Here is a 22,972-nt window from a genome sequence, read left to right on the forward strand (position 1 = left end):
AATTTTTTTTGATTAATATTCAAATTTTTTCTCATTATATAATCGTCTTTGAATGATTTTACAACCTTTATTTTGTGATTTGGCTAACTCTTCTTTCGCCTTTGACACAATTCCTGCCATCTCAGCAACTCTCAAGGGCTTTTCCTCAGTCGTAGGACTAACTGGACTTGTCAGTCGCTGTGCTAAGTCCTTAATACTATGTTCTCTATTAAGTAGTATTTCTCTGTCATCTTTAGTTTCAACAGCATTCTCCAATTGTTTTTGACGAATTGCAGCTAATGCATCCACGCCATTAACGCTGTGACCTAAAGTGCCATTTTGAATTCTTTGTTTAAGACCAGAAGTGTATCTTTGGTTCCCTGAAAGAAATTAAAGTACTTATTTAATAGAAATATAACCTTTACTTATTTGAGCATATAAGCCAGATAAAAGCGTCATGTAGTGTATCAAAGACAAACATTAACTGGTGCAGATGCGAATTAAGAAGTTAAATGGACTATTAAGTGTGTTAGTAAATGAACAAACCATTCTTCAAAACATCAGCTAACTGTCCATGTCTCGTAGTCCTGATTGAGTATGGATTGTCTGCCTCCTGGTTGAGATTATGACCATTAGTGTAATGAATAGTGCCATTTCCGTTTGTTGTACATTTGCTGTAGTCAGGAAAAGAGGTTTTCAAAAGCTCCTCTTGATGACTTATGTGGTGGGCTTGCCTTACAAATCTATCTCTTCTTCTTAGAGCAGTCCTTAATTCTGCATTATCTTTATTTTCTATTGCCGGTAAAAACTGAGGCCTGTGATTATTTGGTATTTTTTCTGGTTCCGGAGGTTTCGCTGTTGTTAGTTAAATGCAAGAAGTTAAAATTTAAGCATAATATTTGCGGACATACAATGGAAGGACGCAATTATTTAAGAAACCATTATGGGATGTACGAAACGTGAACTTTGAAATCATTTAAGAAGACGATGAAATATTTCGGGATGAAGACAGTGCATGCACAGAAAACTTGAGTGTTAATAAAATCACACACATTAAAACAAACAATAAATAAGACTAATTTTACGCACCCTTTTCTTTTATTTGTTGCTTTTTAGATTTTCTTCGATCTGTAGTATTCGACTGAATACTTCTTCGACGTACGGATGAAATGATTGATTCATCTAAAAGCCTGCAATTTTAAATTTATTTTGTGATTATGTTGCGATTTATTTGCTTTAAGTAGTGAAGTGAGTAGTAGTATCGAATGTATCCACCGATTTTGACAAAAAATACTTTTATGGCGACGTTGTTAGATGATATGATTTTAATTATATGGGTTACTTACTTAAGAGCAGTGCCAGTCTCATCTCCATCCTCATACTGGAGCACAGCATCGAAAATTTGCAACTGCCTTAGCAAATCTAAATCAGTTCCTTGTTTTGACATGTACAGTTGTATTATATCATCTATACCTTGTTCTTGCAGGGAATCTACTTGATCATAATATGTGTCTCTTTCTGGAATCTTATTTAGGCATGCATTGATAAGTGTGGTTGCATATATAAGAAGTTCAGTATCAGAAGCGTCCACGTCTTGAAGTATTTTCATGACATTGAACCAAGGTCTTCTTCTGAGCGGTAGGTCGACGGATTTCACAGCATCGATAAGGAGTAAACTGTTGCTTTCTGAGTATTCTACGAAAATGACTAGTAGTTTGAGTGTGGTTTTAACTACATGGCGGTATGTGCTGAGGACGAGAGAATAGAGCCACTGGATGCACCCTTTGTGGGCCATGAGTCCGTGCATGCCATCCACGTAAAGCAGGATCTGGAAAAGTGTAGAATTTAAGACATCTTTATCATTTTAATGTGTTTAGCGGTGTTGCTTTAGAATCGATGTTCCACTCCCTAGGTGATTTGACAAGCGTTCTGGTAAGACTTTCCGTGTAGTACCAACCGCGGTTAAATTTAATAATACGGTTTTGAGAATCAGTCACGAGAAATCAGGTTTTCAAAGTAAACATTACCTCTAAAGGGTCAATGAACTTCAGGGGTCGGTATCTATTTTTTATATCTACTTATTCTTTGACAAGATATTTATATAAATAACCTTACCTTACCTTGCGGGTCAGACATAGTTTTCGTTACATAGATATACATTTCGTGAATCTGTGTACCTACCTGTCCTAGCGCCCTCAGTGTGTAGTCAATGTAGTTCTGCTGCTCCAAGTTGCTGACTTGCATCAGGCAGTCCAGGCCTTTGTTGGCCACGAACTCGTGCACAAAGTCCTTATCCGACTGAAGGGTCTGTTTCAACGAAAACAGAGCACGACGAAGATCTCTTCCCTGTGTGTTTAACAGCCTCTCTGGAAAATTAAAAAAATAACATACATATAAGGATAGACAGAGCCTACAACCTCGAGCTCAATCATGGATGACATTTAAATAGTGACATGTTGTTAGCTCATCGCCAAAATTTTGACTTGCTTTTTCCTCGCTACCAGATCTGAAGAAACTATATGTCTTCTGATATATCTCAATTTTTTGATTACATAAATCTGTGATTAACGATATTGGTAATACATAATTATTCAAGTATTGTACTTTTAACGTATTTTGTATCACTTTCTGATGAATGGTTAATCCCACTTCCTTAACAAAAAAAAAACAAATCTAAATCCGCAGATATAATAATTTGAAACTGAGGATAGTGACTTACCAATGATGGCGTGAACACGTACAGGTAGCTGAGTTCGAAGTACGAGCGCATTTTTTCGACTGAAAAGTAAAAAAAATATATATTTATATAAATAAAAAATTTATGGTTTAGGAGTGAGTGTTGAATCAACTTATTAAAAAAAATGCCGTTTGGCTGATATCGAATCAAAAGAACCACATTAAATTAAAGTGATAAAAAAAAGAGAACGATCAGAACGAAATATTTTTATAACAAATAGTAAAAAGATTTGACAAAGTTTTGGTATTGTCGGGGGTAAGGTAACAGAGTCGCAGTAGCTACCAGGTAATTATAATAAAAGTAAAAATCCTTTTAGGTCCGAGATCATACATTCATACATTCGCTTAATTCTTGGAACCGCAATCACAGTACTATTTAAAAAAAATAGTTTTCGCGCGTACGTAGAAGACACTTTATTACAACTCAAATAGGTTGGCGAATCAAATTATATAAGTATCTGTCAATTTTTTTTAGGAAAAAAAAAAACAAATGGTTTTTTTTTTGTTTATTGGGTGTTAAGAAAAGTTTCATCAAGAAACGCCTGTCTTATTCTACCCTTACAATAATGTTAAAATTCATAAAATCAAATTACGTTTTTTTTATTTATATAAGTATATTACGCGGGATTTTTAAATCATCTGTAACTTTATGTACACAAATATAGACGAAAACCTAATTGTAATCACGAAGAGGATACTAAAGTTTTAAGTAGAAAAAGAAATCTTTGTAAAATTGAGGATTTTGTCTTTCAACACTTGGAAAAAATAACGCTCTAACTAAAATTCGCGATCATGTTAAAATTAACAGAATATTGCACTCACTCTTCGTCGTTCTCCGTTTCCTCATCATAAGATTCCTCGCAGAAGCCGGAATCCATTGAATGCTGTGACACCAGGGCCAGAACCTCACCACGAAGCTGAGCTGAGGCAGCCCGCGACCACAACTCATCGTATTGATTCATTTTCTACAGTACGAGTGGGAAAATACGATGCATCGCATCGAAACACAGGTTGATGCTAACCGTAGCTTGAAATGTGCTCGGCACAAGAAAATATCAACTTACCGCCATGTTAAAATAATTAAATAATTAAAAAAAATTGTCTATCCTTGGAATAAACAACGAGTGTTTTATGTCCCAAGGGATTTATTGAAATCAAATAAATAAAAATATTTCAATATAGGATGGCGAACGTATGTGGTCGTGGGCGGTCGTAATCGAAATGAGTAAAAGGGGGCATCACGAACCGATTCCCGATCCCGCAGTCAATGTCAATCTTTTTGCTAAACTAATCTAAACTTATCTTCACAAACAATTTATGTAATGCGAACTCTAATTTTATCAACAGGTCGCTTAGAAGTTACAATTATTTATAATTTATATAAATATAGCGTAAATATAGGTACGGCAAAATTAACCTACAAACCTCGCTCATCCCATTCCCAACTAATATTGATGCAATAGTAAGTTTATTTGTTTATTTGCTGTCTCGTATAGATATAATTAAGCGTCTGGAGAAGGATATACGATAATTTCATCCAGGTAAAAACCTGAATTCTTTGGTAGGCGGTGCCAAATCTGTGCGGGCGAAGCTGCGTTGTAAAGCCTGTTTTTTTAATGCTTAATTGTAAATTGCCAATTGTACCACCATCGCAGCACAGCCATCGCTTTGGGAACATGCTGTGAAGTAGTTTACTAAGTTCATTGTTTTAGCACGACCGTTTTTGCACCAAAGCGATTCAAAAAAGTTTGATAGAAACACTCACGGTTTCGCTGTAGTTTTCTAGACTTTCTACGACGCGAATGTTTGTATTTAGTTCGATAATTATTATGATCTACCTTCTATCTATGATCGATATTATGTAACTCTTTTCAATAGCCATAAGACTCGGAGGGTGATGTTTTTCTCTACACTCGTATAATTGAGATTTAGAGCCCAGCTCGCCCATAGTCTTTGATCATTTACATTAGGTATATCTAAGCCCAGCGTGTGAAACAAACCCAAATTTGGAAGGCTCTTCCATGATTAACTTTTGCAAATTAAGCATAAATAAAATTATATTAAACCGTAATAATACGAGTCTAATGAGGATATTAATTGGCGAAGTAGATCTCTAAATAAACTAAATTAAAAAGTAATTACTAAAATTAAAGTAAATTAAAAGAAATATTTATTACCTAATAGTTTGTAAATTGATGAGATGTTAAATGTACCCTACGAAAACTAATAGATTTTTATATTAATGAAATTTTTTTCTAAGTAAAATAGAAAATAGGTACATACATGGGTTATGAAAACTTCACCTAGCCAACTCCGGGCTCCCTAACCAATCAGCGGCAATATCCTCGCTCCCCAGCGGGCTGATAGAATAATATACGGAAGTAACTACTGGGAAGGATATGCGCGTAACATTTAATAATATTGTTTATTTTCCCCATTTTTTTGATTAGGAGTCATTATAACAATAATACACATATTTTCTGTGATTTCAGATTGATAAGTACCTACCTAACTACAGCGTAGTTTTTATATTAGGTATAACAGAAATCTGGATAATAGGGAAAATACAATCAACACAAGAATTCTATTGTAATTTAAGCTACAGTAAAATTTCAATGAATACCTACTAAAGTTTAACAATATGATTAGACGTTAGTACCTACTATAACGGTTTAAAGAAAAGCGGTTTGATTGTACAGTTTTCGAAAAATATTCTTTTAGCTTCTATTAGAAATACTAAAGCCTAAAATGTCTATACATATTATGTTTCAAGAACAATTCTAAAAAAATAATCATAATATTTGTTTATTTCTTACCGAATCACATGCATATTCCCTATTGTCAAGTTTATATTTCAGATTAGTGTGGAACTTATTAAAACGTCGAATAATAATAGTTCGATGAGTTCCCGTTTGTCTGCAAATAGATCAAAACAAGTTTCGGGCACAACACATGTGTGTATATATGTATTCAGGTTACCTCATGAACTGATTTTCTGGTATGAAATGATTTCCTGGTAATACATTGAAAAACAAAATAAAAAAAAAGTATTATAAGCACGACGAAGTAAACAGAGAGAAGTTAAGTGAGTGGTAGTATTGATTTTGTTTGTTTGTTTGTAAACTTTTTATTACCTACATATAAAAAGAAATAGGTATAACAAAAAAAGTCTTATTACGTAGACACAAAAGTCAATACACTGTTTGTGTAGTTATTGCTCAGTCAAGTTCTGTTCTCATCAAATTATAGCTTTTGTCAGATTCTCTTCTTGTTAACTTCTATTTTCTTTTACATCAAAGTATGGACAGTTGTTAAAGATATCTGTAGGTAATATAATTCTTTACGGACACCAAATCTTGTCGAATCCAGCTTGGCAATTACGCATATGCAACTAAAGAGCTTGGAAAGCTCTAATTACTGGCTGATAACAAATAAGAAAATCAAATGAACACTTACTTGTCCTGCAGACCTTCCAACTCTTCGTCCTGCTCGCCCAGCGTCGAGTCCAGATCCAAGTAGGGTCCGTAGTCACCATCTTTGAAAATTTGCAGTGTCGCATCGTCCAACTGCAAAAGAAACTAGGTATGATGACTTACTATTTTTTAAACAAGTTGTTGCTTGCGCGAATTCGTTATCACGGAAGAGTCTGTCATGTAAGTCAATACTTTCTAAAATGTATTGTGAACCCTGTGTGTAGTTCAGGTTAAAAAGCTTATACATACATAAAATCACGCCTCTTTCCCGGAGGGGTAGGCAGAGACTACCTCTTTCCACTTGCCACGATCTCTGCATATTTCCTTCGCTTCATCCACATTCATAACTCTCTTATACGAGTACAATAAAAAAGTTTTTCTCAAAATCCGTTCGGTAGTTACAGAGGTTACCCTTATGGAGTAGTTAGGCTTATCCAACTATTGCTTAATCAGCTCTAATATTTTTTTCCAATGAACTTAATAATGAAAATAACATAAAACGGAACAATCTAATCCGTTCAATGTATATCGTAGAATAATTCAATACTCCATAAGTGGCTATAATTATTGAGAAAATTTTTTTTGTTCACCCATCCCGTGGTAAATTGGACTACTGTGAAACTTTGCTTAACCTTTACGATCGCAGGCTGAACGCACAAACCACCAGACCATGGCTTGTGTTTATCATAACTCCATCTATGTTTCATATCTATTATTCATTAACAAATGGTTGCTGTTATATGCTTGACATCAGAAGCTTTTATGTACAGCACATAGTACAACTACTTATTTTAAGTTCTATGGAAACAAAGAGATGGCGCTAATGTCCCAACATTCTCTATAAACATATCGGCACCTTAGGCAACTCCATTTTTCCATGGATGTTAGAGGGAATATCTCATCAATAGGCTCATCTAGTACAAGTTTGGTTATGGGTTAGGTTCTCCTGCAAAGGTTGCGGTGGTCAGACGGTCTCTTCGTATAAAAATCTGACTTATGCAATCCAGTGTCATGGTCGAAAGGTTTACATCGGGCTCCTCACCTGAACGGTGAGTATGTTATTGGGTTCGAAGCCAGAAGACAAAAGAATATGGGCTATCCTACTAATATTATAAATGCGCTAGTTTGTTTGTCAGTATGGATGTTTGTTAATCTTTCACGCAAAAACTACTGAACCGATTACGATGACATTTGGTATGTAGGTAGCTGAAGACCCAGAATAACATATAGACTTTTTATCCCGGAGTTCCCGCGGGATTGATTCCACGCGGACGAAGTCGCGGGCGGCCTCTAGTAAAAAATATTTTTTTTCAATAAGTCAACAGTTACCATGCTCGCACGAGGGATCTTGTTATAAAATGACAAAAGCTAGTTTTTTTTTAATATATATTTTAATTTTGTTCATTAGCTACAATGTGAACTGCATTATCGCCCGTTGTATGAATTAGGTAAGCCCAAGTTCACCAGTTGGCAACTTGCCAAAACGTACTTTGTAAACTGGAGCGAGTCTGGAAATAGCCCTGTCTCTTCCCTTTTAGCCCTAGGATTAATTTTCATTTCATAGAAAAATCTGGACCCTTAATTGTATTACAAAAACCCATTTGGCTTAATGTTACAGAAAAATCAGAAAATAATAGAAATTTTATATTTCAATAAACATCTACTTGATTTAAATATTTTTTTAAATTTTTGTTTCAGAAAGTAAATTATTTGTTTATATCTGGTTTCTACGTACATCTCTGTTTCTTTATAGTTATAACGTGTAAAAAAATCGTATCGCAAACTCCAGATGAAAACTAAAAGAAAAAAGATTGAATTTCTAACCAAGAAACCATGCTTTAATACTACGAGAGAAGTCTATAGCTAGGCTTCTATCTAGCGTTTTTGCGAAGATCAGAATGTCGTAACTAATATAAGGCATAACATTAGATGTCATATAGTCTGGTTTTGCTGAAGTGTTTAGTGAATTATTAATCTTTTAATCTATCTTCTTCCTCATGGCTTTCCCGATGGCATTCATCACTGCTGAGGACACATGGATCCTGGATTGGTGAGTCAGACTTTTTCAGGAAGCGACTCCCATGTGACCTGACCCGTATTGGATCGATCACGTGCATCACCTGCACATTCAGGCAACTGGATGGTTTGCACCATCCAGTTGCCTGAATGTGCAGGTTTCCTCACGATATTTTCTCTCCACCATTCTTTAAATCAATATATGTAGATATGAAATTGAAAATCAACTGACTGGCATATCAACAATTTAGTTTTACGGAGCCGCAGGCGACTAGTAGTATTATACTCGTATTAGTATGGATTCTTTCGTTTCGCAGGCGGTCAAAGGGTAATCCTATTGGTCGGGAGTGTTTATAATCTAAAAATAATATTGCGAACGCAACGCCTCATGTGTACATTACTGGTTTCTCGGAACCAACGATACTATCTATTTTTGTGTGTGAATAATTCATTACTTTAATGAGTGTTTCATTCATGGGAGATATGGGATTAATGTGTTATCTGTGTTAGTTGTGAACGCAAAACATCTCTTCTATGGAAGAATGATTTTTTTTACATTTTAGGAGCTAGATTAACTTATTATCTAGGTTGGGTCATAACTGGTACTCGTATTTTGTTACCTACTAAAGATCCCTGTAAGAGGGACAGAGACGTTGTATTCTTCTGTTTTTGGACTTTATAATATTTGTTCCTGGTATGTTCCTTTTATATAAGCCCCGTGCCTTGTGTTGAAATTCTATTTATGTCCAAAGTTTAAACATTTTTGACATCAATTATTTAACCGAAAGTAACAATAATTCCGATATTATTCTAATTTCAATTACTACAAAATAAAATCTACATACCTACTTAGTTTTAAATATAACTTTTTGTAGCTATCGGTTCGACGTTGATTTCCACGTGGTGTGAAGCCCTCCGAATCCTCCGATTACGCGTCCGAACGGGTTACCCGGAGTGCAGTTAGATCTTAATCTATTAGTACTCAGTAAAAAGTTTAAAGAACTCTTAGAGACAATGATACAGGTATTCATCATTAAACAGCGTTTGCGTTTATGAGTAATTCCTACCAGTATTTTAGTCACCGACAGTGTCACACGAGCCATACTATTATTAGTAACTGTTCTCATTTATATATTAATGTTTTGGTTGGTAGACTTGATGTCTGGGAAGCCACAGCCTTGCTAGACTACCCATGCAGGATGTCTGTAGCTTTAAATCATATCCAGTTTGTAATTGCCCAGAAATTTTCGATCGCCTATCTTCCTGGCGTATTGGTACGAGTTTTTCATCCCTAAAAGGAATTTAGGCTGCACTAATGATTACGGTCTGTAAGACAGAAATAATGTTACTACAGGGAGTGATAAGGACTTTTTTCTATGTTCGTCTTAAGGCCCGCACCCAAGGTACTTCTCCGGAAAGGTGAGAATGAAACCGGGACTAACGCCACTAGGAAGAAGAAGGTATTTTCTCCTGTTGTAGGACCTATTAACATCGATATATTAACAAGTGAAAATTGTAATCTAACAGCCATCATGGTTATTGTTGAAGGAAGTGCTTTAATATATTTTATTGGAAATATATTTCCGGACGAACCCTGAAATATTTCCCGGGTAGGCCGTACCCGAAACAAACACCAAAAGCATGAGGATCAGTTATTAGGGGTTATTGCACAAGGTAAAACCGCTTATTCACTTTTTTAAAGGATGTCCCCGGAATCTTCCCCAGGGACGCACCCGGGACGACGTTAAGATTGAAGTGTGATAAGGATTTTGTACTTATAATAGTGTTACCTTACTTAACTTTAATAAAAAAACAAATTGATCCGGAAAACGATAAGCATAATGAGTAAGAGATAAGTCCGAATTACGCAAAACTAATGGATTCACGATATTCCGATGATATCACAGTGTAGACTGTCATTACACAACAATGCTTCATTTGGTCAATCAATCTTTGATGTAAATCGCACTTGCATTTAGAAAATTGCTAAAAAAGAAAGATAATTGCTTTTGTAGCAAGGTAGATCAGATCATCAATTTTGATAATGAGTTGATAATTAAATTTCAGCTAAACAAAAATACAAAGTATAAGGCATTACAGACATTACAATTCATATTTATACATATTCTGCAGGATTACTTTTTGAGGTGACGTGCAAAATAGGTTTTTTACTTGAATCGAAACAAGTTTTAATCAAAATCAAATGATTTCTTTATAATGGCGAATCTTCAATGTCCAAAAGATGTTAGGTACGAAGTTTGAGTGTGAAGATAATATCTATGTATTTGTCTGTAAAATCATCACGTCTATATTTGTCACTCAACAATAACGAGTGTTAAGTGATGTCACTTGTAGAGGGTCTGGCTTATGTCATGTAACCTTGCAAGGACCTAAGCTTACCTCGACGTTCTTATATTTTAAACTGTTTTTTATGAATTCACGAGATACATAAATCCATTCGTAACTTAAATTTTATAACTTGGGACATTTTGGTAACCTTCTTAAAATAAGAGTGAATTTATTTCGTGCTTTTCATATAGTATGTATAGGTACTTATTATATAGGTACTCGTAGTTAATATTTTGTTTTGATAATCTGCAAGCTGTGAGATTATGTACGATGATGGACAATCTGGTTTTGTCTTACTGTCCAATCTTAATATAATTCTTTTACGAGAAAAGACAAAATTGTTAAAAGTTCAAGCGAACCCAGATAAAAATCTATGATCTAAGTATAGTGCGGCGTACAATGTGTATCATAACGGTACATCAATAAACACATTATAATATAGAAATATTTAACAATTAAGGTAAAGACCTTATAATACTTGAATCCAATAAAGTACTTGAATATTTCTTTTATTAATGAAAGCAAACTAACTATTTAAAAAAGACTTAATTTATTACACACCATAAATAATTGTTACCAAACGTTACACATAAGATCGGCGGAACAAATTAGTTTCCGTTGCCAATTAAAGTAATTGTATGCAAGGGTACACCTATCGCTAGCGTACTTGGCCCAGAAAGTGATTTGCTAATGTTGTTTAAGTGGTATTCTTAGACCAAATAATATTAAAATTATTTTATAGATAAGATAAAATAAACAAAACAACAAAATCAACTGCGAGAACTGACAAGTAAAGTGAAAGATAATTTACTAGTCTTTTTCTTATAGCCTTAAGTTTGGTTCTTCAACGTACAAATCTGTTTTTCGATGTAAATGTTAAATATGAATCTTTTATACTTAATAAGTCACATCCTCAGGTTATTAATTAATGGCCGGAATGTCGGATTTGAATCCCGGCGGATTTTCCGCGTGGCCGACCTTAGTGTAGTTCAGTGGGGATGTTTAGTATTTGAAAAAATACTTTCGGAACACATAATGAGGTATAAACACGGTCAGTTTCTGATTACACATCACGTTTAGACCGATGTTTTACTATACACTAAAACAGCAAGGCCATTCCATTGAAAACTAATCAGTGTATTTATTATATTATGTATAGTTAATGCAAACCACCTTATGATCCGTGGAGAGGATGAGTAAAATCAGGTTGAGTAAGTGAATATACTAGTAATAATTAACTTTTATGAAGAATGAACGTGATCTTTGGCAGGAGAAGGTCTTAACAAAGGGGATATCCTGGACAAAGGTCAGCCCAAGAGTACCCGAAACCGTCGAGCATGCATTAAAATAATTATAAACACGGTCAATTTCTGATTACACATTACGTTTAGACCGATGTTTTACTAAACACTAAAAAAACAAGGCCATTCCATTGAAAACTAATCAGTGTATTTATTATATTATGTATAGTTAATGCAAACCACCTTATGATCCGTGGAGAGGATGAGTAAAATCAGGTTGAGTAAGTGAATATACTAGTAATAATTAACTTTTAAGAAGAATGAACGTGATCTTTGGCAGGAGAAGGTCTTAACAAAGGGGATATCCTGGACAAAGGTCAGCCCAAGAGTACCTGAAACCGTCGAGCATGCATTAAAATAATTATAATAATTGCGAATTTCTAAGATAACTCTAATATTTTAAAGAGGTGAAATGGAAAAGAAATGTTGTCTCGTCTCACCTGCCTGCATGCGTGAACAAATATTTGGAGCAACGAATATAGTGCGTGAGTAACGTGCTATTTCTAACAAACAGCACACCTCCAGCACTTGTGCACTAAAATTAGTATCATTAATTATGCAAAACATTGTCTTATGGAGTATTTAGGTAATCATTGATTGAAAATTTGTCATTGAGGGTGACAAGACAAGTAGAAGCCAAGACACTGGTTTCCTGTTTTAAGGTATAGGTAACTTGTCCACTTCGGGCTCTATCCCGAGAATGCAACGGGAAAATGAGTCGGCATTATCAAAACTTTACGAAGCAAGAGTTTGCGCATTACATACTTAAAAGCGAGATTTTTATGTACCCGCGTTGACCACTTAAGACCTTATCTAACCATCAGGCAGATTGAGGATAAACAAAAACAAAAGTAAAAAATACAAAGTTCCTATAAACTTATTTGGTGTACAAAAATGGAGGATAATTTTTCATGCTTGAGATTTGACATAAATAGACGTTATAACATAATATCGTGCTAAGTTTGAGCCCCACAACTATGTTCCCGGAATTTTTTGATAAGGGCCACTCCTATTTCGCGCGGATGTCGTAAGAATAAGCATTATCATCAAGTGCAATAACCATGATCTGATTTCTGACTCTACATTATCTCAAAAGACATGGATCATGTTTTTACTTTTACATGATAAATCCAATAAAATCCTAATCGTAGAAATCCATCCATTTTAGTAACATCAGGTAATAAAGTTTGAAATTAACAAGTTGATATTTAGTAGGCCAACACTAATAATAAAAAAAGTATGAAAGCAGAAATCTATTTATTTAAATGTTGGGTAAAAATAATAGGCGCTTGCTAAAGAACGCACGTATTTGAAACTTAATTAACCCATGTCTTTATTTGAACTTACCCTGTGTGGCGCTTGTAGTAATCTGTGCACGGCAGCGATTTGGTACGATAGCGGGATGGTTGTGTTGAAAGTGTGGTACAGAGGTCTTGATGGCTCCCTCACATTGTACTCCATGAAAGGGTCCAGGTCATTCAGGTACTGGACTCGGCACACGAATGTATCCTCACCGATATCCCTCATCGTCCCATTTATCCCATTTACTCTGTTCTTCTCGTTCACTTTTACCAACTCAATCATGTTCACTAATTTTACACTTAACTAAATCACAGTTTGCCTTGTTTAATTTTATCACATAACACTGTAAATGTATGTATTTTTTTTTATAATTTTTGGGAAGTTGTGTTATCTATTTTTTTAATATTTAAATTTATATTTTTGGGGGTAAATATCGGTTTTGTCATGCGATTCGGGAAACCGGTTTGTATTTTTTAAATATTCAAATGTAGAATTTTCGCGGTTACATCAGTTTTGTCATGCGATGCGTGTTGTTTGCAGCCAGTATTGTGTTTTTGTCGAAACACGTCTGTGGGCCGAGTCTACAAGCGACTGAATTCACGCACACGTCATTCCAAGCCACATAGTGGCAGAATGCACGTGTTTCGGCAACATATCACCGCCGAATTAGCTGCAGATAAGCATAAAAGATAGACTTAGTGATTAAAATACTGCAGTGTAATAAGAAGCATGTGGTCAGTTTGATTCTCTCGACAACATTTCTTTCTCACAGCAAAGATGTTATGCATTCAAATTGACGTTATACTGAGTAACCAGTTAATGATTTTACTTATACGAATGAAATATTCACATGACTTTTGTCCAGTGTGTATAAAACAATCAATTCTCATCATTTTAAAAACAAATACATTATGTTTATCAATGCTTCTAGGAAGCTGTTGACATAACGTTCTGAATTAAATTTACAGTTCTTTTATACTTTCTTTCGTCGACAAATCATAGATCCATTCCGGCAGTTTGTGGTCGGCCTGCGAGCGGTCTTTCGAAATATTTCATTTTAAATTAAGAATTGTTTTTGGTCTACAAAAGACACTGGCCGGGAAATGATGATGTCATCGACCTATGCGCACGCGCCAGCTCGCTCTGTTTCTACAATTCATCACGCTTTGATTCAGGCGCAGACGCTTCCTTCAAGCAATGAAAATAAAAACGTCGGATTCTTTTCAAAGATTTAAAAGTTATCTTTAACCAATAAATTATAATAAAGTACAAGGGTAAGCATAATTATTATTACGTATTATTCCTTAATAAGTGGTGTGTTCTATTATATTTTTATTACCAAAAGAAACAAGAATGTTAAAACCACGACCACAAATACGAAAAAAACTTTGTTCGCGTTCGATCGTACGAACATTATGTCATCGAACCGTTCGTAGGCTTTATCCAAGTGCCAAGAATGAAAACAAGGATTCAGCTATATTGAAAGAGAGCTTTTTCTAATCGTGATCTCAACCGGACCCGAGGTCCTCTCGGGAACGCAACAAACGCCAGGAGCATTACTGAGAGCCGTTGAGTGTTTTCTATTTATTTATTTAATGCGAAGTCAATTGGCTAGCCATCGGCGGGGCCCGCGACTCTGACCCGCAGTTCAACCGAATCGTGGTCCTCCGTCACGACTGGCCACAACACGTTAATAGGTCGTCATATACACTGGGAATAATAAACACTAGGAATTCTCCAATGGAAAATATTCTAATAAAGTGTGGTCATGGCGGGTCAAAGTATTAAGATGTTTCAAGAATTTGATTGTGAATAAACGCCTTTAGCGGCTAGTCACGAGGAAGCTGGACGCGAAATAGCGTTAAAAATAACAATACTGGCCATTACAGAAAAATGATGCAGTCAATTTTTTTTTAAATGTTTGAAAGTTTTGTATTATTAAAAAAAATCTTATCCTTCTTTTCTATTGCTGGTATGATTAAAACGAACTAAATAATGAGTTCAATAATTAACTAGGGATTGTAACGTTGTAATATTTACTTAATTTTCTTTTTGATACTTGGATAAAGTAACAGTACCTTCTGCCGCATAACAGTATTGTAACAACGACATCAAAAATATCTCAATTGAAAAGCAAAATTGCCGTTACACGCGTCGATATGGACATTAATATTGTGACAGTTGAGTTAAAATTTTGACAGATTTCATTAGTATGACAGGCGGGCGTCATTAGTGATACTATTCTATTCTAATTTTAACTGGTCCTAACCTAACTGCCGCATTACGTAATAGAGCGTGGGTATATGGGACCGGTTGGGCAATAGGCAAATCGTGGATTCCGGTACGCACGTCTAAAACTACTAAAATTTCAAACTTATTCCAAAGAGATTAAGGACTACATTCAGCGTTAGTTGCCTTTAGACGTTGCCGATTTAGTGCGAAATTGTAATAGGTCGCGATTATTATTCATGATCGCGCTAATATTCGGACGCTTTCGTTGTTGTTATTTTTATTGTTTAGATATATCTTAAAGACACAGGTTTCATCATTAGACTTAGAAAAGTTTATTTCTTAAATTATTAGGTGTAATTTTAAAGCCCTTCTTTGATCAGCCTTAAAGCAAATAAAATTGTAGATGCATTGATTGAATTTATAAAAACAGAACAAAAAGAAAGGCATACCTAGGGGAATTTTGGGATGATGACGTCAGCAATCATTTAAAAAAATGGAATGAATAAAATAATGGTTGACTAAATAGAAAATATAGGGAACCAACGCAAAAGTTACAAATGGAAATAACATAAAAGAGTTGTTTCAAAGAGTTGCAAAATATCATCCAAATCCTACGTATGCATTATTATCCTAATTAAGTGTTGCAAAGATGTTTTGCAACTAATGAATTTCTTGAAAAGTATAAATTATACATTTCATTATGAAAATGGCCTGTGGAATGGCTGGTCCGTCATTTGCGTCAGTGGGTTATGCAAGGCAAGTGCAAGGATAGCATTTGAGATGCGCAGGCGCATGCCTGAACGTTTGCCGGTAGAAAGCCGTTTTACATTTTGATGTAAATTGTAATGTGACGTGGTAGAGGTGTACGTAGAAATCTACAAGTTGTTCTAAGAGATAGTCTTTGTTAGATTTAGGATTTTGCTACTATGATTTTTATTCACAGATATTTTAAAATGCCTTTCAAATATTTTGATACAAATTACTCATTATCTTGGGGTATGGTCACACGAAAAAAATCTAAAACAAAAGGATTTCCTCACATACATAATAATCATGTCTTTATGCCTAACACAGCTAACAGAGTCGAACGACTGGAGAGAAGGGATTCTTATAAATTCAGAATCAACTTGTACCTTTTCACAACCATACACAATTACTTGCACTACGCATAGGTCAAGTTATATGCCGGACACCGTCTATGTTTACTACATCGAATTTTAACAACGAATTCCACAGGGGAATCGAATATTGTACCTATCGAAAGGCTACGTGCCGGGCGTACAGATTATTCGCTTTCGTTGTCGTGCTCGGCTGATATAAAAAAAGTAAATACAGATATTTATCTCCTCTTCAGATTCAGTAAGTAATAAAGATAATTAATTTAATGGCAGTGATACAAATGTTGAGATATATCTCTATATATAAGCTATATTTTATTCTATGAAATTTTTAAGAAATAATAATATTCTTTTGTTAGAGTAAGTGATTTATAAATATGCTTCTTTGTATCTCTGTGTTATTTGTTCCGTCAAATATATTTATTTCATCAATTTGAATAACTTCTATTGTCAGAATTTTTTCAGATTAATTTGAACACTTTCACTCATTCATTTACATACTGCAGGTACTATACTTACTGTTCTGTAAGTAGTGTACATAGGTACTGTAACAAGGTTGTATTTCTTGTTATTATTTAATCATAGAGTATCCACTTAATTATAAATAAATAGTCAATGAAATAAAAAAGTATCAAAAAAAACATTGACAGATTCGAAAACAAGAGCGGTATCTTTAATTTTGTCTGCGACACGGACTGAGAAAGCTACAGCTAAGCTAAGCTGCAGATGTCCTTCTATTTAATTATTGTAAAATATATATATGTAACCAAGATTAAGGAGGAAAATTAACACAGTCACACACACACACAAAAGATACTATTGAAGATTCCCAAATCCATCGCTACAGTATGTATATTCAGAAATAGCCACTTCTGTGAACTCCATATTCCGTACCTCGCCTGGCATCGAACCCGCCACTTCCGGCCGCTATTTTGGGAGGTGATGCAATTGAGCAAGAGGCTGTGGTGGTCAAGTTTACTGACTGTTATGCCTTATCATTTCCAGTTTGGAAGTGATGTGTTATTGATAAATAAACGAATTTTAAATTTGAGACGTGCCTGGTTTTTAGAGCATTATGTTTTGCCTATTCGTATTTTGCACAAATTGTGCCATTTCATAGACTTTAGAGGAGTGCAAAAGACAATTTATATTGTAATTTTTTTTTTATATATATACTTATATTATATTTACTTACGATGGTAAAAAAATAATAAACGCTTTCTTAAAAAAATATTTTCTACATAATTTACAAAGCATACTGATAAATTTGTTCACTCCACGTCTAAATTATTATATATGTCATACCTATTATTATGACATACCTACATATTACGTCTAAATTATTATATGTGACATACCTACATATTATTATATATGTCATCTTTAAAACTGAATTCCATTCCTTTCTTTAAGAAATCGTACAGTTATTAAAATTATTCAACAACATAATCACATACAAGCCAAATGTTGTTTTAATCGTTATAATCCATTGTCCCCGCTTCCCATGCTAATACTAAACGCACGAGACTTCTCAGAAATGACTGCTAACCCGAGGGTCGTGTAAAAGGTGTCGCCAAACGGGACTCTGCATAATGTCGAAGACTTCGCAAAGAAACTATAATTACGCCAGACTATCCTCATTGGATGGTGTGTTTCCTTAAGTAGTGTTTCGTAAAATTATAGGTAACATTTGCACTGTACTTAGACTACTCATATATAACAGCACGACGCGACATGACGGCGTGTTAGTCTGCCGAAGTTACGTACGATCACGCTCAACGTGATTATATGCGTTAATTTTAAGGGTCTAACAGGAAAACGCTTATACAATTGGGATTTATTAATGTACTGCTTTGAATCTGTGATTATCTAAGATCTTAGTTCCATCAATAAGCCGCATCCACTTAAATGGAGGCTGAATTATGTGATTATTGGCTCTGTCTAACCCGTACGGTGGACGTGCTGCGAGTGTAGTGTCTGACAATGTATTTATTGTTTGTAGGCGCTTCTGTCATCCGCGTTATGACGCGTACATAACTTATTACATTTGGTCTCCATACTCAATGTGAAATTATTATAAAGGTTGAAGGGATGGGTTGAAAAAAATTGTGACTCCTTCTTTTTATTCTAATTTAGCTTTAGAATATTAGGAAGTGCAATGTTAAAAACATGTTTTCAGCCAAGAGAAGCATGCCAAGAATTTGATAAGTACCTACTTATACAATTTCATCAGTTGTTATATTATATTTCATTGATGCAATAAAATTTTAAAGTTTTATAAAGAATTTACGCGATATAAAACTACTTATTTTGGGCCTGGAAATAAATAAAAGAAACCCGCTTATTCTTTCAACTTGCGTCTGAGACTGCCAATCTCGTTAGTGAGCCGCACGTGGAATCCTTACCGTTGTGTGAGTCGACACTCGTAATAATGATTATATACAAATACAATTTATAAAAATACTTGCAAATTTATCTTTAAAAAAAAAATGGTGATAAAATTGAGAACTGAAATAAATAAATACTTAAATAGAAAAAAAAAGAATTAGACCGATTCCAAACAAATGAAATATAAGCATCTATTAGATCAGGGTAAAGGTGTTTTCAAATATCTCGTGCGAACGGGAAGTTTTTAGAGGTTTATTGTCCTCGGTTCTTTAAATTCATATACAAAATTTCATTATAATCGTTGCAGCGGTTTATCCAAGATTTCAGTTAGGTACACTTTCTGTCTGTCTTGGTCTTCAAAAAGTTTTTGTCTAACATAATACAATTGTCAATCTAAAAGTAATTATGACAGAACAACAATTTTAGGAAAGGCAAATTATAGTAGAATAGTGAAATAAAATAATATAAAAATGGATACAATAGATGTTGACTAGATATGTTGTTAAGTTTAGTTTTTAGTTGAAATTGGTCGTCTGATGGGATCTTGTCATCCTCAGCGATCCCATACTTTTTACCGGCTTAAAGGTGACGAGGTGTGAAGACCCTCGATTATGGATGCATTGCGGTGTGAAGTGCAACGCTATGGGTGTCAAATATTGTTACCAAGTGTCACTTTCTTCACTTTGGAAACTATGAAAAATAAACTATCGTATTTCTATAGTTAGTCTGTATAATCTAGGCAGGATTTTGATTTTTCAAAGTCATTGGAAAAAGAAGGGTTGTTACTTGTATGAGTTTAGTTTCGCTTCACATTCATGTAATATTCGCTACTTTCAATTCAGTATTAGGTCAAAAAAAGAGAAAAATATAATATTTTATGGAAATAAAAATACAAATCATTAAGTAAAAAAACATGAATACTTGAATTGAAATTATTTATTTCTGCTTTGTCAGAATATAATAGGTACCATTATGGCAGAGGAATATTTATATACCGGAGTGGACACTTATATGCCGAGAAGAATAAAAAGACGAACATCGTTGATGATCATTGTGTACTAAGAATTAACTGTTAGTGTTAGATTCATTAGGTGAGTGGCTCACATTCATTAGAGTCAGCAGAGACTCATCAGCATGACTGGCGAAGTCCCAAATCAACTAAATGTCAGTTCTAATTTTACGCTCTAAACGAACCATCTTTTGTTATTGCTTCATTTTTTAATGCAGGCTAGAACGAACAGAAATTCCTTTTTTAAACAAAATCAATAAAAAAATAAAGAAATTACTCGGCTTGGACAAGACTGCATGGCATTCTTTCCTTGGCCAGTTTAAATTATTACATACATACATACATACATATGGTCACGTCTATATCCCTTGCGGGGTAGACAGAGCCAACAGTCTTGAAAAGACTGAATGGCCACGTTCAGCTATTTGGCTTAATGATAGAATTGAGATTCAAATAGTGACAGGTTGCTAAATTATTACGACAATATAAATAAAAGCAATGAGAGTATGACTGTGAACCAAAAGTTAAATAATATGTGAAGTTTGAATTTAGAAGCTAATACATCTGAAATAATACCAACATGATCAAAATAAACAAATACAGCAGGCGCTAAGAATTTTATGCAGTTTCCTAATAATGCTCTGTATAAATTTAATTTGCATCATTTCGGTGTAGCATTCATGTGTGATGCAATGAAGAAGTAATTAACATTTAGGTGGTTACGTCCAAGTTGCCTCAGTTTAAAATGTACCGAACATTTTTAATATCTTATTACATTACTATTCAGAGTAAGGAAACAGATTTACATAAAACCAGTTTATGGTGCACTTCTGAACGCGGTGTGAATCATTACACGATGAGGCCGTGAATAAAAGTATAAATACTTACAAAAAATTAACTTTATTAAAAGTTATCATCCAATGAAATACACATAACGAAGGTAATGTAAATGAAATTTAGATGCTCATGCATCAAGAATCGGGTGACAGCACCAACGTCATAAAAAAATGCGTCCTCCATAAATTACGTAATATGTAAGAAACAAAACTTCAAACGTTAGCCTCGCGGAGCAGTGGAGCATAAACACATCCACGTCTTTGTCCCAACAGCTGTAATTGAAATTCCAAACGCCCTTTACGACATGCGAACTTATTCCAAACAATATAGTCAAGCCTCCTTAGTTCCATTTTCAAATGCCTGCGTGATTCACAGTTTACAGCAACTTTTTACTTCGACTTATTACTGCGGGCATTTCCCGTGACCATTTGTTTGCAAAATAGTCACCGAGCAGATGAATAACCCAAGTTAGCGCCCTTTCTTTGTTCTTATATGTAAGGCCGGTGTAAAAAATAATGTAAAAAAGAGTTGTTAGTACCTACTTCTTAATCTTTGTTAAGTAAGCAGGTACATGGATCTTTGTAGCTATAGTTGGGGAGCTTGTAATGGTGTGTTTATAGTTTTACTAATATACGATGCGGGTAACGAATATAAAAATACAGACGATCTCCTCCTCTTTGATAAAAGTTGAAACACATTAGTAATACGGAAGACTAATTTCCTATAATGTAGATGTTCAGATGATGTTTGCCACTTGAATTTATATTCAAACGAGGTAAAAATTATTTTTTACGCTGTAAAAAAGGTATTTGAGAAAATGTTATTACGGTGACCTGCCCCATACATGAAACCTATTCCATTATACATAGATATTTAGGATACATTGGTTGTTAGTGCTTTTGCCACATGTAATCGTAACATATATATGTATTTATAAGGTATATTTCACTCTTGGCTACTACTATTTATCAAATATAATTTTGAAGTGACATGGAATATTTTATGTCTCCTGCGCCATTTCTGTAACAGTTCTATATTGTGTTCGTACGTAGTGATTATTTGTTTGGTGTTAGTAATGTCAGTGAGTTAATTTGGGAGATAGGAACATGATGGAGATAATTGGTACAAGGCCGCGAGATGAAAACTGACAGGCAATTAATTTTACATCGCGTCATATTATATAAACTGTCACATGTATCTAATAACTAGAGTGAAATATTGAAGAGACCTTTAAAAGATTTTGTAGTTGCATTTATAAAAAAAAGAGTCTGTAAACATAAATGGGCGAATAGGGTGTCGATAGAGTACGGAATAGTTTTTATTTATGAATTGAACACAGAACAGTGACTGTGCACCGAATCGCCATTCTTACTAATTTTCGACAGACTCTAGAGTAATATAATTAGTTGGCTTCAAATCTTGGGTTCAAATAAAGACGTAAAGTTTGACTTTAAAACACACTACTTAATCATCTTCTTGGTTCTGTTTGTGCTACATTTCTGTCCTCACTTGGGATAACTTAAGATTACCCCAAGGTCCTCTTTAAAAACACGGAAAAGGAGTAAATTCAAGAAATGAGGAGGACTAAGAAGTCTAACGAACCAAGGGATTCGAAATTGGAACGAAACGGATTGACTTTCGAGTTATTAACCGCTGAATCAGCGACGCAGTAAAAGAGTTATTTTAATGTATTCCTTATGGTCACAACAGTTTAAAATAATCTCTTTAAAAACATATCAAACATAGTAATATGCCAGACAAGTCTACAGGAGCAGCGAAGCATACAAAAACAGGCCGCGACGTTCTTCGTGTGCACAGTACTGCCGTCCCTTTTCTCCAGTTAGGATAAGAGCGGGATAGAAGAACGGATACCTGTGCATAAATATTGAAACGTGGGAAAATACACAAGAGTAGGTGTATATGGGCTTCTTGAATAATATGGCTTCATTTATTCTAATTTTAGTGATGTCAAAATAATGTCATTAGTAAAGCTTAAAAGACTATGATGTAAACGTGGGAAGGTTACAAAAATAAAAAAGAGGAACCCAACTGTTTCTCCCACGTCTATCCTGGCCGTAAGACTCTTTTACATTCTTCCCTTCTTCATTACAAAATTTGAATATTTTGAGGGAGTCTCCATGCAATAAACGTGTCTTTTTTCGTATTTTTTTGCTCAAACTTAATAACGGTTACAGGTAGACACTTAAATTTTCACACAATAGTCAGGTTTAG

General features: G+C 34.5%; 1 protein-coding gene across 1 annotated transcript in view; it reads right to left on the bottom strand.

Annotated features, from left to right (window-relative positions):
- The window catches only part of LOC106133799 (uncharacterized), a 52,992-nt gene that overhangs the window by 6,795 nt on the left and 23,225 nt on the right, over nucleotides 1–22,972 (bottom strand). Inside the window, exons 5-11 of the mRNA XM_060953518.1 lie at nucleotides 6,172–6,281; nucleotides 2,699–2,757; nucleotides 2,161–2,345; nucleotides 1,326–1,807; nucleotides 1,069–1,169; nucleotides 526–834; nucleotides 66–359 (exon numbers count right to left, since the gene is read on the bottom strand). Coding sequence (XP_060809501.1) covers nucleotides 66–359; nucleotides 526–834; nucleotides 1,069–1,169; nucleotides 1,326–1,807; nucleotides 2,161–2,345; nucleotides 2,699–2,757; nucleotides 6,172–6,281 — 1,540 coding nt within the window. The remainder of the gene's footprint in view (nucleotides 1–65; nucleotides 360–525; nucleotides 835–1,068; nucleotides 1,170–1,325; nucleotides 1,808–2,160; nucleotides 2,346–2,698; nucleotides 2,758–6,171; nucleotides 6,282–22,972) is intronic.

Source organism: Amyelois transitella, chromosome Z (genome assembly GCF_032362555.1).
Source record: "Amyelois transitella isolate CPQ chromosome Z, ilAmyTran1.1, whole genome shotgun sequence".
NCBI classification, from domain to species: Eukaryota; Metazoa; Arthropoda; class Insecta; order Lepidoptera; family Pyralidae; genus Amyelois; species Amyelois transitella.